Genomic DNA, 14,502 nt, shown 5'->3' on the forward strand with positions numbered 1-14,502 from the left:
CTAATGGATTCAAAATTTGATTAGTAACTGTATAATTCAGAAAATTAAAGAATAGTAGCAAAATTCTTCATAATACTACATTTTAAAATAACTAATAGATTTAATTATTGTAACATCAACATTTTTAACAAATATATGATCAAGGCAAGATTTTTTTATACGATTGAAAATCAAATTCGGCCAAATAATTTAAATAGTAAGTAGATAATAAATTTGATGATAGGATATCAATGTTAATACCATCACTAATAATAAATTTAATTTTGCTTGAGTATTTAGAAAGATAAAGGAAGAAAATATTTAAAAAAATATTAATAACCTATAAAAGAAACCTAATTAAGGTAACCTATAAACCTAACCTAACCTATAAACTCTTAAGACTATATTTTTAAAACCTCTTGAAATTTCTAATGAATTACGACCATTGATTAAATTCATTTTAGAACTATTATCCTTAATTCATTTAAGATTTATTATCATTGACAATAATATGTAAGCCGTTGGCTTTATTTGACCTAAGCGAATTAAACGAAAAATAACCATTTAACGAAATATCTTAATCTTAATTTAACTAGGTTTCATTTAAAATAATAATATAAAATTTTTATCTTTATAGAACTGAGTAAGACGATTAATTCATCAGAATTACATTAAATAGTTTTAATATTTAAAGAAAAACTGATAATTTAAAACTATTACCATTTATCCGATTAAGCGTATTTATATAAATTAATTAATAAAATTAACATTACTTATATCTAATAAAACATTATTAAAACTATCCATATTAAAACAGAATGTAAAAACAGAGTTACAAAAAATACCTATAGTAAAATAATGAAAAATAAAATTACAAAATATTAACTGAAATCGGGTACTAAATAAATGCCTGTACCTATATACTTAAAAATAAAAAAATACAACGTCTTGAGCATTATAAAAATATTTTTATTTTCTCCAAATTGTTTACAAAAAATCATAAAATAAAAAATAGTATTTTTTTTTTATTAATAATTGTTATAGGCACATCAGGTACATCAGGTACAACATCTTCAAACACTGTTATATCTTGAGTTAATGATATTGGTATGTTTGTAAAAGCGGATAATAATTGATTATTAAAAATACATAGTAAGTAATTACAATTATTATAATTTAAACTGTGTATTGTGAATTGCATTACTGTCCATTATTTAGGTTCTCACCAACTCATGGATTCCAACTGTTTTTTACCCGTTTCCTATTCAAAAAATTAATAAAGCAAAAAATTTAACTTTTAACATCACTGGTTAACTACATATAGTGCTGTTCTTTTGTCTCCAGAAGAGGTAATTAATGAGTTGAGAATAAAACCCAAAAAATTAATTATTATTCTATAGAAAAAAATAAACAAAATTTATTATGTATATGAATAATTTTTAAATATAATCCCCCCTCCCCCATTGAAAATATTTATGCATACCATTGAATTGGAGTTATGATAGTGTAGACATGACATTTTTTTTTTTCTATTGGTATAAAACAATACTATAAACTCGATTTATATTACGTATACAAAATAATAGAAATTTAACTTTGATTTTTTTTTATGTATTTTCATTTAAGAGTTTTTTTTTTTTTGTATTTTTTACTTTTGAGTTGATTTTTATTTGTTATTAACAATATTTTTACCAAATTTTTTTTAGATATACGTATTTAAATATTTGAAATATTTGAAAAATGTATAAGTATTTATTTTTATTTTATGTTTCATATGGTCATATGAGTCAATGAGACTTCTCTTGTAATGTTTTTAATGAGTTAAATGTAATGATTCTACATTATTTTTTACTATACAATTAAGAATTTTAAAGTTACTTCAATATTTTATATTTTTTCATATTATATAATATTCTAGATTTCTAACCAACATAATTTTTTGAACTATAGAAATAACGAATAGTGAAATATAATTCTTATAAAATCTGATACACTACCACGCCAACGGCTTAGGTTCAATTTATAATATTATCTTATTCAAATATTATCCTAAGTGTAATTGTAAAAATAATTAGATCACAAACTTTTCCGAAGTAGATCAACGTCAAAATACAAATAAAATATGTGAATACTAAAATTGAGTCCATAATCATAATATTACATATCAAAAATAAATCAGCCACATAATATGTTGATTTAAAGAGTAGTACTCAATTTAAATAAGCACTAGAGTCTAGTGCTTATTCAAATTAAGTACTAGTCAAGAATACTGAGTCTAGTGACTAGACCTTTCAAGTCATTATGTTTTTATGAGTCAATTATTTAAAAAAAAAAAAAAAAATTATACACGTAGAAAAATTTACGAAACATAATCCTTCCCACACTACTTCTGTTTGATACGTACACAAAAAATGCAAAAATTCCTCCCCGGCGGGGAATCGAACCCCGGTCTCCCGCGTGACAGGCGGGGATACTTACCACTATACTACCGAGGAATGTACTAAACTCTAACAAAAGTTAAATTTTTCAATTAATACTTGTATGAATAACATTTAATTTTAAAACAATATGTCAATATATTACACCTCGTCTTGTAAATACTTGGGTTGTTAAAATAACAAAATTAATGTTTGAATGCGATGAATAAAATTTAAAATACAAATTTTAGTTGAAACATTAACATAAATTAATCTAACGAATAAATAGTTAAAACTCCTTAATTTGAAGTAATTTTATTGAATTAGTGTTTATACAATATTGTACTAAATAGTTTATAAAATTCATACACCCAGAGCCGTATTTTTAGGAATTTGACACCAGGGGCAACAATAAAAAACGCTTCATTATACCAAATAAAAATTTCTGCGAGTCGAAAAAGATCTTTCTGAAGAACAATTCGTTGCTGGTGTACACAAAAACATTCTAAGGGCAATGTCGTGTGTGTGTGTGTGTGTGTGTGTGTGTGTGTGTGTGTGTTGACGCCGTGATTGACAATATTGGTACATTATTTTTTTTGAGATACACTTTTTATTTTGTAAAGAAGTTTCACTTCAAAAATATTAGATCATTATATATTGAAAATATGAAAAATTAGTCGCCCGGGGCAACAGCAGCCTATAACTCCCCCCTAAATACGGCCCTGTATTGTTCAAATCAATTGGATGATTCACGAAGAGTTAAAAAAATTTTAAAACATACTTTTATATGACATAAAAAATGTCCATTTAAATTAATGTAGCCTTGTATGACTTAAGAACAAAATAGTATTTGTTAAATCATTTTAGTCTGTAGAAGACGTGGATACCAAGAACTGTTTCATATTTTACAAAAGTAGAAAACACTTTAGACGACAGTATCGTAAAGGATCGACAAACGGTTATTGGTGGTGGATGGTAACGGGCTTATCCGTTTGGGCCGTTTAGCATGTCACAATATTTTACAGTTTGTCAACTTAAAATTAACGAAAATAAATTTTCTATACGTTATTTAATACATTAACCTGAATATAAAAATCAAAAGATTTATTTTCAAAATGATTTTAATAGTTTTCGTTGAGAAACAGTAAATGACGACGACAATGATCGTTAATTGTTATCCATTACCTAAAAAGTTATTATTGTCATTATTATAAATGGTTTTCTTGGTAAATTTCTCAATTACATTCACATATATATAACTATATCTGCGCTAAATAATAGCTACATTTGGTCAATACTCATTAGTAAATAAATGTTCATCGAAATCTGGAAAAAATGTATAGGTACCTCTTCAATCATATTAATTTTAACTTCAAATGTTCATTATTGAATATTTTTGTTGTAGCTATACAGGCGATATGCGGCAAAATCACGAATCCCCAAAACACTCAAAATATTAATTAATTATCAAACATAAAAAAATATTTAGATAAATAAACAATGGAAAACTTAAATTTTCATCTATATAAGATTAATAAATAGATAACATTTATATATCTAAAAAAATAAAATAATAGATAATCAATATTTTTATCTAGATAAGTCTCAACACAGCCAACTACTAGAATAATTAATTAAATCGTTTTTTCATGTTTTACGGGAATTTCACGATTTAACAGAATCCGACCCAAACAACTAAAGAACTTAATTTTAACTTTTCACTTGAAACATTGTTAAAGTATTTCAAATACAAGAACAAATCACCATAAAACTGTCAATCCAACCACCTACGGGTTCGGGTTTTAAATACATGATTTCAAGAACTGTACGAGTGTATATAGAGCCTAAGGGCCATGGTAATTACCGCAGTTGTTGCTTGTTAATTTCAGTGTTCACCTCTACTACACCGCACTTAAGTGAATTTAGTCGAACTATAGTATCTCATTGTAATAGTCCACATATTAAAACGTTTTAACGAAAATGTAACACTCCAACTAATTCGCACTGCATACAGATACATCGGTACATGCATATGTCTTGCGGCTACTAAATTCAGTCGACATAGAAATGTATACGTCGATCGGTTTAACGCAATTATCGTTCTATAAATGTGCGTAAAAATGTGCGACCAGTGCCGCAAAAACCGGGCGTGTAGAGTGTGCCGCGCACACGGGCCTCAAGGCATACATTTGAGGGACCCCCTAGTCCCAGCCTATAATAAACTACAACCCATTTGTGAGGATTCAGACAAAATTTCCGATACTTTATGATTTCTGATTTTCAACGCAATCTTGACGATAAGTAATTTGGAGTCGCGTCATTTCAACGTGTTTGGTTGTATTCATCTGATGACATCAAATAAACAACGATATTAAAAAATATTAGGTATATGTGAGTAAAATAATTAAATTTTGTAAAAATGTGAACAATGGCTAAGAGTAGTTACGTTCATGTCTCATTGAATATTCAGCGAATATCTTGCGTTGGTGTACTGGTGTTGTATTGTGATTTATAATTAATGATGAACGTTTAACAATACGGACAGCATTTAAGATACAATTTATGAAATTGATCATTTATAACAATAAAAATTAAAATCAAAGTAGATATATTTATATACAATAAAAAACATCATGATTGTCTTGCAATACATGTAACTTTTATCGAAGTATTTTTTTATCGAGTGGTGATATAGTATCATAAAACGTGTCGAATTAACATTCGTCTAAATGTCGTATCCGTGCAATGTCTTACGTCAAATTGACCGGATCCACGTGAAAACCTATTCAAACTAGAGATGGAAAGTTTAGTTAATTTCTGTAAATAGTTCATTAGTACACAGTTCGTTCAAATGAACTATTCTTAAGTTCACGTAGTTTACTTATTTTATTGATCATACTGATATTGTTTGACAATGAACTATTCGTTTTATCACTATTAGAACAGCAATACACAGTTCAGTAGTAATTCACACTACTTATGGGCAATTATGTATTTGTTATCTAATTGTAAACAACTGTTTACCATTTACAGGGTTAAAAGTTAAATTCGTTGTTTCAAACAACGAATCACAGAGAATTTTTAAGGAAGTTCGCGAACTATTTCATTTATACAATGCTACCAATTTTTTTTAAACTGTGATCTGTTAACTTACAGGTACTGAAACAGTTCAGAATAGTTCAAATAAACTATTCGTTCGCGAACTTAACATCTCTAATTCACACAGTATGAGTCCCACTAAGCCAGGCGCGGATCCAGGGGGGGTCATGGTGATCATGACCCCCCCCCCAAAAAACGTCAAGATTAGGTCCATCATGTTTATTTAAAAATTAAAATACGTATTATTTTAAAACATGGATAATTTTTAATTTTTTTTTAATTAGATTTTTTCTTACAATAAAAATGTTATACAACATATTATATTTATATGTATTTAAACTACATCACCACTTGTTCATAAAATCATAATTTCACCATCCAACTTCTAAGAATATTAATAGTGATTATAAACTTACTGATAGACTATAATATTGTTGGTGAATAAATATAAATATAATAGTAAATCTGCGGAATTTTTTAAGTGTTCGACTTTCGACGGAAAGATAACTTATCTCAGATAAGATTACTGTCAATCCGTTGGCTGATACTGAATTGATTCCCGAGCTCCAACCCAACGTGCTGAATTGTTTCCCGTTTAAAAAAGGGTATTTTATTAGGTATAGCCGAAATGGTTTCCGTTTAATAACGCACATTTTCCTTCTCAATTTGACAGGCTACTGTCAACTTTAAAGTAGGCTTGGTTAATGTGCGTTAATGTATGTTAAAAAAAAAATGATAAAATATATACAATTTTAAATAGTTGATTTACAAATTTAAAGCTAACTTTCTTTAAATATACAATTCTCGTAATCTTCTCATTACTGAACTCAATCTTACAATTTTCCAAGTATTTGTTATTTCTTTCCTGTTTGCTAGTAATTTGCTAGTCTCTAGTAATCTATTATAATATCTATTATATTTCTATACTCTATCTCATCGATATAATAATTATGTCTATATGCCATACATATAGATTTAAAATTTTGTTTTTTGCTCTCTATGCACTGGCCCGCCTAACCCGTACACAAACGGGAACCAATTTTTCTATACCTAATAAAATACCTTTTTCAAACGGGAACCAATTCTGTTACTCCCAATCCGTTACCCGTATGTTTATATAATATTTTAGGTACCATATACTTGCTATGGTACCGCTATTCGCTAATTTAGGTTCTAATAACTTGTTAAAAAATACTATAAATGCGATCATTATCTACTCTCAAGCGTGTCAAGACATAGCTTCGTCTAATACAGGAAAATAACCCTTTGCTCAATACTCACATGAATATACCCATAAATGTTGATAATAATATTTCTAAATTTGGAAAAATAAAACAAAGAAAATTGAACTTTGTTATTTAATTTTAAAAATTAACAATTTTTTATATTCATAACGTTCTAATTTGAATTGATAATTTACTTTTATTATTTTGTAATTGTGTATTATCTTTTTGTACTTTCGAAAAAATGACCCCCCTCCCCAATTTTAGTTTTAGATCCACGCCTGCACTAAGCACGTCGGCGTCCGTAGTGATGACGTCAAAGATGGGCAACATTTTGTCTAGATATTTATTCGAATAAAATATACGAATTATTTTTTTTTTCGATTATTCGAATAAAATGTTATCTAAATAATCATCAAAATAAGACTTTATTCGAATAATGCCCTACTCTGGATGACGTACGTCCAAATAATGCGTTGATGCAACATACATAGGTCTCACAATACCGTTTTTTCGACGAACATGAAATTGCGATTGAAAACGACCATTCATACTACGGGTTTTATTGGTCGCCGTTAACCAAACCGGGATCCGGTATACGACAGAAAGATTAGAATCTTCCAACATGAATCTTGAATCGTGATTCCTCTGTCCTATTATGTGTGATTTGCTAATTTGTATAATAAATAAAAAATAATAATAATAATAAAAAATAATAAATAATTGTGTGGGTTAAATAAAAAAAATTTTTTACTCATATTCATAATCCTCGGTAGTATAGTGGTAAGTATCCCCGCCTGTCACGCGGGAGACCGGGGTTCGATTCCCCGCCGGGGAGGAAAATTTTTGCACTTTTTTTATTTATATATTTTATACACATATTTCAAACAAAGGTAATATGAAAAAGATTATGTTTCGCAACTTTTTCTCATGTTTTTTTTTTTTTAAAAAAAATTAACTCATATGTTAAGTAACAACATAATAATTTGAAAAGTCTAATTAATTTTTGCAATTTTTTTTAAAATTTTTTATTATTAATCAATCACTCAAGAGTTTTTCTGGCAACTGTTATTACCATTTCACTTTAATATTTTTTTTTTCGGATGACAGTTACCTAACCGTGGATTTATGTTTCCTGAAGACACCTTGTTAAATAAATCGAACTGCGTGCGTACCTCATGCTTTTGGAACTTGACGTTTCAACAATAGCAATGTAGTGGGGTTACTTACACACATTGTTAAGCCATGTGTGATACGTTAGTAAAATGGTTAACACTTTTTTTAAGATTATTAAGTTTTCTCATCAATATGATGATGATAGATTTAAAATTATATATAGAAAATCACTAAAAATTAGATTTTGCTATACCATTTTAAATTCAGAAATGTAAATTTGTATATGTATATACAAAAATTAGCCTATAACTGATATATTCTAAGCTCAATTGGACTATTATTATTCGACAGCCTATTAAATTATCGCCAAATACATGTAATTATTTAACAATCTTGCATAATATTTTTATATTATATTCAATAATATTGTAACAATACAACATATGAGTAATATACAGCTTTATGTTAGTTAAATTTGTCAAAATTCTCGTGATAATTTAGTTATTAAAAGTCAATGTTATATAATCATAAAACTTATAATATGGTGCATGGTTTTTTTGAACTTTATTTTTACACTAAAATCGATGCTTTAATGTTAAATATTTAAATCTAAATGAATTGTAATAGTTTATAGAAAATAAGCTAAAAATACCATAAACAATGAAGAATAATAAACGAGAAACATCTAATTTCATATAAAAATATCCTCCGACACCATATTACAGTAGTATTAATTGATTTTATAATTTTAGGAATTTATGTAATATTATAAATGTGATTTATAAAGTAAATTATGGTGTTTACACTATATAGTACAATATGGAAACATTGTATTTCCACAAATTATAATTATTACATTAATTATAATTGTTATAATTGATGTGCGAAAATAATCTAAAAAAAATATTTAAATGTTGTATTAATAAAAAAAATTCACAACAATATTCAAAAAATGAACTCAAAATCAATTTACTTGAAGATTAAAAAAAACTACGAGTTTGAGCAAAAAGTTTCCTCCCCGGCGGGGAATCGAACCCCGGTCTCCCGCGTGACAGGCGGGGATACTTACCACTATACTACCGAGGATTATACTGAAGTGCTAAAAAACTATTACATTTCTAATCAAAAACCTTTTATTCCAATTATATTTTTTTATGTTCTTTTGATAAGAAATAAGAACTTTTGATCATAATACAAGTTTAATCAATTTCTTTAAGCAAACAAATGTATACAATCAAATTAAATTTAACCAAAATTATTAGATACAGTAATTTATAATACATCAATATACAATATTATATAATAACTGTTTATTAGTTTAAGACATTTTTATGATATCTTTATATGTCTATGGTTAATGCACAAAGTAAGACTAAAGCTGGGTTCAAGCCGGGTTCACACTACACCGTAACGTGTATTTTACCAGACCGTGTGCTTTGAAAATGTGTGATACCAATATATACCTTATGGTGATGTTATCAAATTTTAATATTACATATTTTCGAGAGTTTTTTTTATTAGGTATAAAATGTTTTCATAAGTTTCAATAAATAAAAACTGATAAATATTAAATTATATAATAGACAATATGCATTATATTAATATTAGGACTCGGAACTTAATGCACTTAAAAGTACTAAATATACATGCACTTCTGCGCTTAAAAAAGTACAAATATGCTTCAAAAATATGCACTTAATTTTTTTTTTAACACAATAATGTTCATAAATAAAGATATTTTATTAAGTATACTGGTATATAACAGTAAAAATGTTGTTAGTATATTTTACTAAGCTAAACATAATTTCTAAGTATAAATATAGAAGATAAAACAAAATAAAATAGTTTGAAATTTAAAATTTTCTTTCAAAATGTTCCCATTAGGTTTTTCATAGTGTCATGAAAATAATTTCAAGGTTACTTAGCAATAAATTGAATAAATATCCCAATAAAATCATGCAAATGCAACACCTTCCGAGCCTTTTGTTATTATGAATAATGTTATCATTGAATATTAAATTATTACTATAAAAATCGGTAACCACACGTTCAAAAGTTGGATAAAATCAACTTCACGGTATCTTTTGGTTAGTGAGGTAACTTGTGATTTATTATACAGTATACTTTGATGTAACAATATAATTCAACCAATCAGAGATAATTATTCTAGAAGACACGACACGGCACGGTGTAGTGTGAACCCGGCTTTATACTTAGTATACTAACCATGTAGGTACTAACCATAGACCCAGTAGTATACTAACCTACCTACTATACTTTAGGTATATCTTAAACCGTGGTATAGTACAATACGATCACATGGGTAAATACTTAGACGATAATTGATAAGACGGAACGTATATTCTGAGGTTGTACCACAGACATATATGAATATTCAACTATTCTGTGGTTATACACTTGTACGGCACGTATATTATATGAATTATTATTTAAATGTTATCAACTGAAGCGTTCTGTAATCATTTTAAACCAAAACAACCATTCCGTAGAAAACCACTCTTGCGTTTCCGCTGTTCCATTTGAATTTAATTCGTATACAACTATAAAAATATCCGAGTTCGATCATTTCGCATAGGACTTTTGTTCAAGTATGTGATTAGTCCACTGAAAGTTATATTATTTTCCTATTAAGATAAATATTTTATTTAAAACGGAATACTAAGCAATAATGGTATGTATTTACATTTGATATTCTGTGATAAGTAAACACCACTTAAATTGATTTCTTATACGATTACCATCTTTAATAAAATTTGCTTTTGTATTCGTTAAGTTCATATTTTACCAAAACTGCCAGTACAATTTGTAACTAATGAATATTTTAACTATTATAAATTTTAAATTAATCTCCAAATGTTGGTTATATGATATATTTTAAAAATTCCTGTCAAAAATCAAAAGATTAATTTTACTTAAAGAAGAAGTTAAAAATTTTTGCATATCTAATGTAAGCTTATTTAAGTTAACTTGTTGCCTAAATAACAATTAGAGTTTATATTTAAAAAAAATTAATTTAAAACAATATTAATACATATTTTAAAATATTTATATACCATTACAATTATAATGACCTATTGGGAAAATGTACTTAAATGTCTACCATAATTAGATAAAAAGTTAAAATATTTGATGTGACTAATCTTATAATTTTGTGTAATTTTTTTCTATGTATTTATTTAGTCATTTAATCGAGTTGAGGATGAATCTTTTAACACTAATTTTGATATTGGTTCTTTACCAAAACATTATGAATACAATCCATTTGTATCTGATGAAGATGCCGAATCAGAAAAAGAGGATTTACCACGTCTTGTGCTTATGGGATTACGAGGGTACATTTTTATATAACTAAAAATTAATATTTTTTATAAATTTATACATTTTTACAGGAGTGGAAAAACTTCTATACAAAAAGTAGTATTTCAAAAAATGTCTCCTAATGAGACTTTATTTATTGGCAGTAACAATTCAATGTTAAAAGATGTTGTAAATAATTCAGCATTTGTCAATTTCCAAATTTGTGACTTTCCTGGTCATTTTGATTTTACCGATCCTGAATATGAAGCAGAATCTATTTTTCAAGGATGTGAATCACTTATATTTGTGATTGATGCTCAAGTAAATAATTTATCACATTAAAAAATACTATAAATTATGAAATTTAAGTTAAAATATTATTTTTATGCATAGGATGCTATAGCTAGTGCGTTGAACCGTTTACATTCAGTTGTAACAAAAGCTTACAAAGTAAATAATAATATAAAATTTGAAGTTTTTATTCATAAAGTTGATGGTCTCACAGAAGATACCAAAATGGAGACTCAACGAGAAATCCACCAAAGAGCTAATGATGATCTTATAGATTCTGGTAATAAACTATATTTTTATTGAAAATAGTTTCATCACCATATAATTTAGTATTTATTAAAATAAATATTAGATATTATTTATTTATTAAATTGTGATCATTGCAATTTTCCTTATAGGAGACGAACAAAAAATATATATTAGTTTCCATTTGACGTCAATATATGATCATAGCATATTTGAAGCATTTAGTCGAGTTGTACAAAAAATGATTCCTCAGTATGCAACTCTTGAAAATTTTCTCAATATTATTATTTCAGTAATAAAATTTCTATTAATTTTCATATTTCTTTTGAATACACTAATCAATTATCAATTAATTTTTTATTGATTTTCAGACTTCTGGAATTGAAAAAGCTTTTTTATTTGATGTTAAAACTAAAATATATGTTGCAACTGATTCATCGCCAGTTGACATGCAAAGTTATGAACTTTGCTGTGATATGATTGATGTTGTGATAGATTTATCAAATATTTATGGGTAAGCAATTTACTATAAATAAAATATTTAACTTGGACTTTTTAAAATACATTGAAACATGTACAGTTTAGGAGAAGACCCAGGACTTATGAACGATCCAGCTTTTGATGACCAAAGTTCAAGTCTTATTAAACTCAATAATGGTACAATTTTATATTTAAGAGAAGTGTGCAGTTTTTTAGCGCTTGTATGTATATTACGAGAGGATAATTTTGAAAAACAAAGTGAGTGAGAGATTACAAATTACATACTCTTAACCATATACATTATATATGTTAATATAGTAATATATTTATAAATAATATTATTTCTATTCATAGGAATTATAGATTATAATTTCATGATCTTACGAAAAGGTATCCACAGACTATTTGAATTGAAAGAAAAAGAAAAAGAGAGTTTTCAGTTTAATAAGTTACTATCACTTAAATAATGGATAATTTTATATTTTAATATCAAGTCTTAAGACAAGACATTTTTATTTTAATATTATAATACTAAAATATATTATTTCTAGAGATATAAATTTGTAATTAGTTATTTCAATTGTAAATCTTATTTTATTAAGATGATATAATTAAAAACAATTAGTCATTATTATTGAGATTTTTGGTATTAGTATTTTATAATAAACCTGAGCAAATCATTTGTTATATGAATTTATGCTATGTCTATATTGTTAAATCTTGATTTACATTAACTGATCATATTATGTAATATATTTTTACATTTAAAAATACAAATAAATTTGCAGTTTTATTTATTTCATATTTATTTTTTGTATATCAATAGTTCTCAAAAGTAAAAAAAAATAATATAATTTATTTATTTTTATTGTCTAGATCAGTGGTTTTCAACCTCTTTTATTCTACTTTATAGATTTTCAAACATTTTGTGTCCCCTTCTATAAATTGAAAAACTTGGTCAACTTTTTTTGGGTACTTTACAAATAAATTATAATTCAAAATTACTTTTTTATTTATGATAATAATTATAAAATATAAATAATAATAAATAATAAAATGGAACAATCAATTAAGGTGAAATATTATAGTAATAAATTACTATAAAATATTAATAATAGTAAATAAAAAAATTAATAATTAATGTTAATTGAGGTTAACGCTGATAACATTTTTTTTATGTTTGGTTCAATATTTGATAGAGGATGGATAAAGAGAACTGGTCAATTAATTTTTTTTTCTACATTTTAAAATAAAAATAGTTTAATCAATAAAAGTTGTATTTCATAATAACTGCTTGCACTTCCCTAGAAATGTTGTGCACATGTCCCCCAGTTTGGGAACCAGTGGTCTAGATAAACATTTTAGTAGTTTAAAAATTGTTTATTTTAAATACTTGATAAATTCCAAAAGATCATAATACAAACTATTGATTAATATTTATTATTTTTATAATTAAATTAATATATATAATAATGTTAAAATGCATTAATTTTAGTAGTACAACTCAAAACTAATTTTTCTGCATTTATTTATCTAATAATAAAATGTTTTTCGTAAAATACTAGAAAACAACTCATTTTACACATAATTTTAGACATTTGACTATAGAATATCCAATACATCTATATAATAATTTATATTAAAATTCAAAACTATATTCATATTTTTATTATTAATTGTTTAAAAGCCTCATATTTTAGTTGTTTATCTAATTTTCTAAAAAGTACAGATTATAATTATATAAAATACAATTGTGGTAAATTAGAAATATCAAAAGGTATTAATTTGGTACTTTTTTCCTTCAAAGACTTTTGAGGCCATCAAAATCCCAAACAAAATTATCACTGATATTTCATAATAATTTATAAGTTATGAATTACAATAACTTGACAACATAGAATAAAGTTTGTGAATTAATTATTATTATCAATTAACAAAACTATATAATATGAACAATATACATAAAATGGATGTGTAGTTAAAATCATAATTTACTTAATAGACAGAATTAAAAGATAAAAAAAATACATTGAAATACCAAGCATTATTAAATTTCAAAAATAAATAAATACAGATCAATGAAATATAAAAAAAATATTAATTTTTTATAATTAAATATAAAAGTATTAAATACTTATGAAAACAATTAAAAATTAAATAACATGGACATACTAGTAAGTAGACTATTAAATTTTAAATAGATATCAGTTTTTTATATTATAAATAGGATGAAATTACAAAGAATATATTATTAGTTATAAATAGAGCTTGGATGTTCATGACTACATATTTTATTAACACAGCTAGATTTATATTGGATTACAATAAAAGCT

General features: G+C 25.7%; 1 protein-coding gene and 3 non-coding genes across 5 annotated transcripts; 2 read left to right on the forward strand and 2 right to left on the reverse strand.

Moving 5' to 3' along the window:
• Nucleotides 1–2,402: 2,402 nt before the first annotated feature.
• Trnad-guc lies at nucleotides 2,403–2,474 on the reverse strand. Its single transcript has one exon. It is a non-coding gene; the product is annotated as a tRNA-Asp (tRNA).
• A 5,010-nt stretch (nucleotides 2,475–7,484) lies between these two features.
• Nucleotides 7,485–7,556, forward strand: Trnad-guc. The gene has a single exon. It is a non-coding gene; the product is annotated as a tRNA-Asp (tRNA).
• A 1,292-nt stretch (nucleotides 7,557–8,848) lies between these two features.
• Nucleotides 8,849–8,920, reverse strand: Trnad-guc. Its single transcript has one exon. It is a non-coding gene; the product is annotated as a tRNA-Asp (tRNA).
• A 1,258-nt stretch (nucleotides 8,921–10,178) lies between these two features.
• On the forward strand, nucleotides 10,179–12,680 carry LOC112683143 (ras-related GTP-binding protein C). 2 transcript variants are annotated; one of them, XM_025554045.1, is made up of 8 exons: nucleotides 10,179–10,526; nucleotides 11,036–11,187; nucleotides 11,245–11,473; nucleotides 11,546–11,723; nucleotides 11,842–11,981; nucleotides 12,061–12,203; nucleotides 12,270–12,427; nucleotides 12,524–12,680. In XM_025554045.1, the coding sequence occupies exons 1-8, from the start codon at nucleotides 10,524–10,526 to the stop codon at nucleotides 12,634–12,636; spliced, it is 1,116 nt and encodes a 371-aa protein (XP_025409830.1). In that variant the 5' UTR covers nucleotides 10,179–10,523; the 3' UTR covers nucleotides 12,637–12,680. The 2 variants fall into 2 exon arrangements, with proteins under 2 accessions (XP_025409830.1, XP_025409831.1); XM_025554046.1 differs by having other exon boundaries at nucleotides 10,179–10,443.
• Nucleotides 12,681–14,502: the final 1,822 nt, after the last annotated feature.

The sequence above is a fragment of the Sipha flava genome, unplaced genomic scaffold (assembly GCF_003268045.1).
Source record: "Sipha flava isolate LNK unplaced genomic scaffold, YSA_version1 220_pilon_pilon, whole genome shotgun sequence".
Lineage (NCBI taxonomy): Eukaryota > Metazoa > Arthropoda > Insecta > Hemiptera > Aphididae > Sipha > Sipha flava.

Excerpts from the sequence above, each read along its gene's own strand:
- LOC112683143 (XM_025554045.1), top strand. Across the intron at positions 11,982-12,060 it reads TTCTCAATATTATTATTTCA|ACTTCTGGAATTGAAAAAGC; the intron begins GTAATAAAATTT and ends ATTGATTTTCAG. Across the intron at positions 12,428-12,523 it reads GGATAATTTTGAAAAACAAA|GAATTATAGATTATAATTTC; the intron begins GTGAGTGAGAGA and ends TTCTATTCATAG.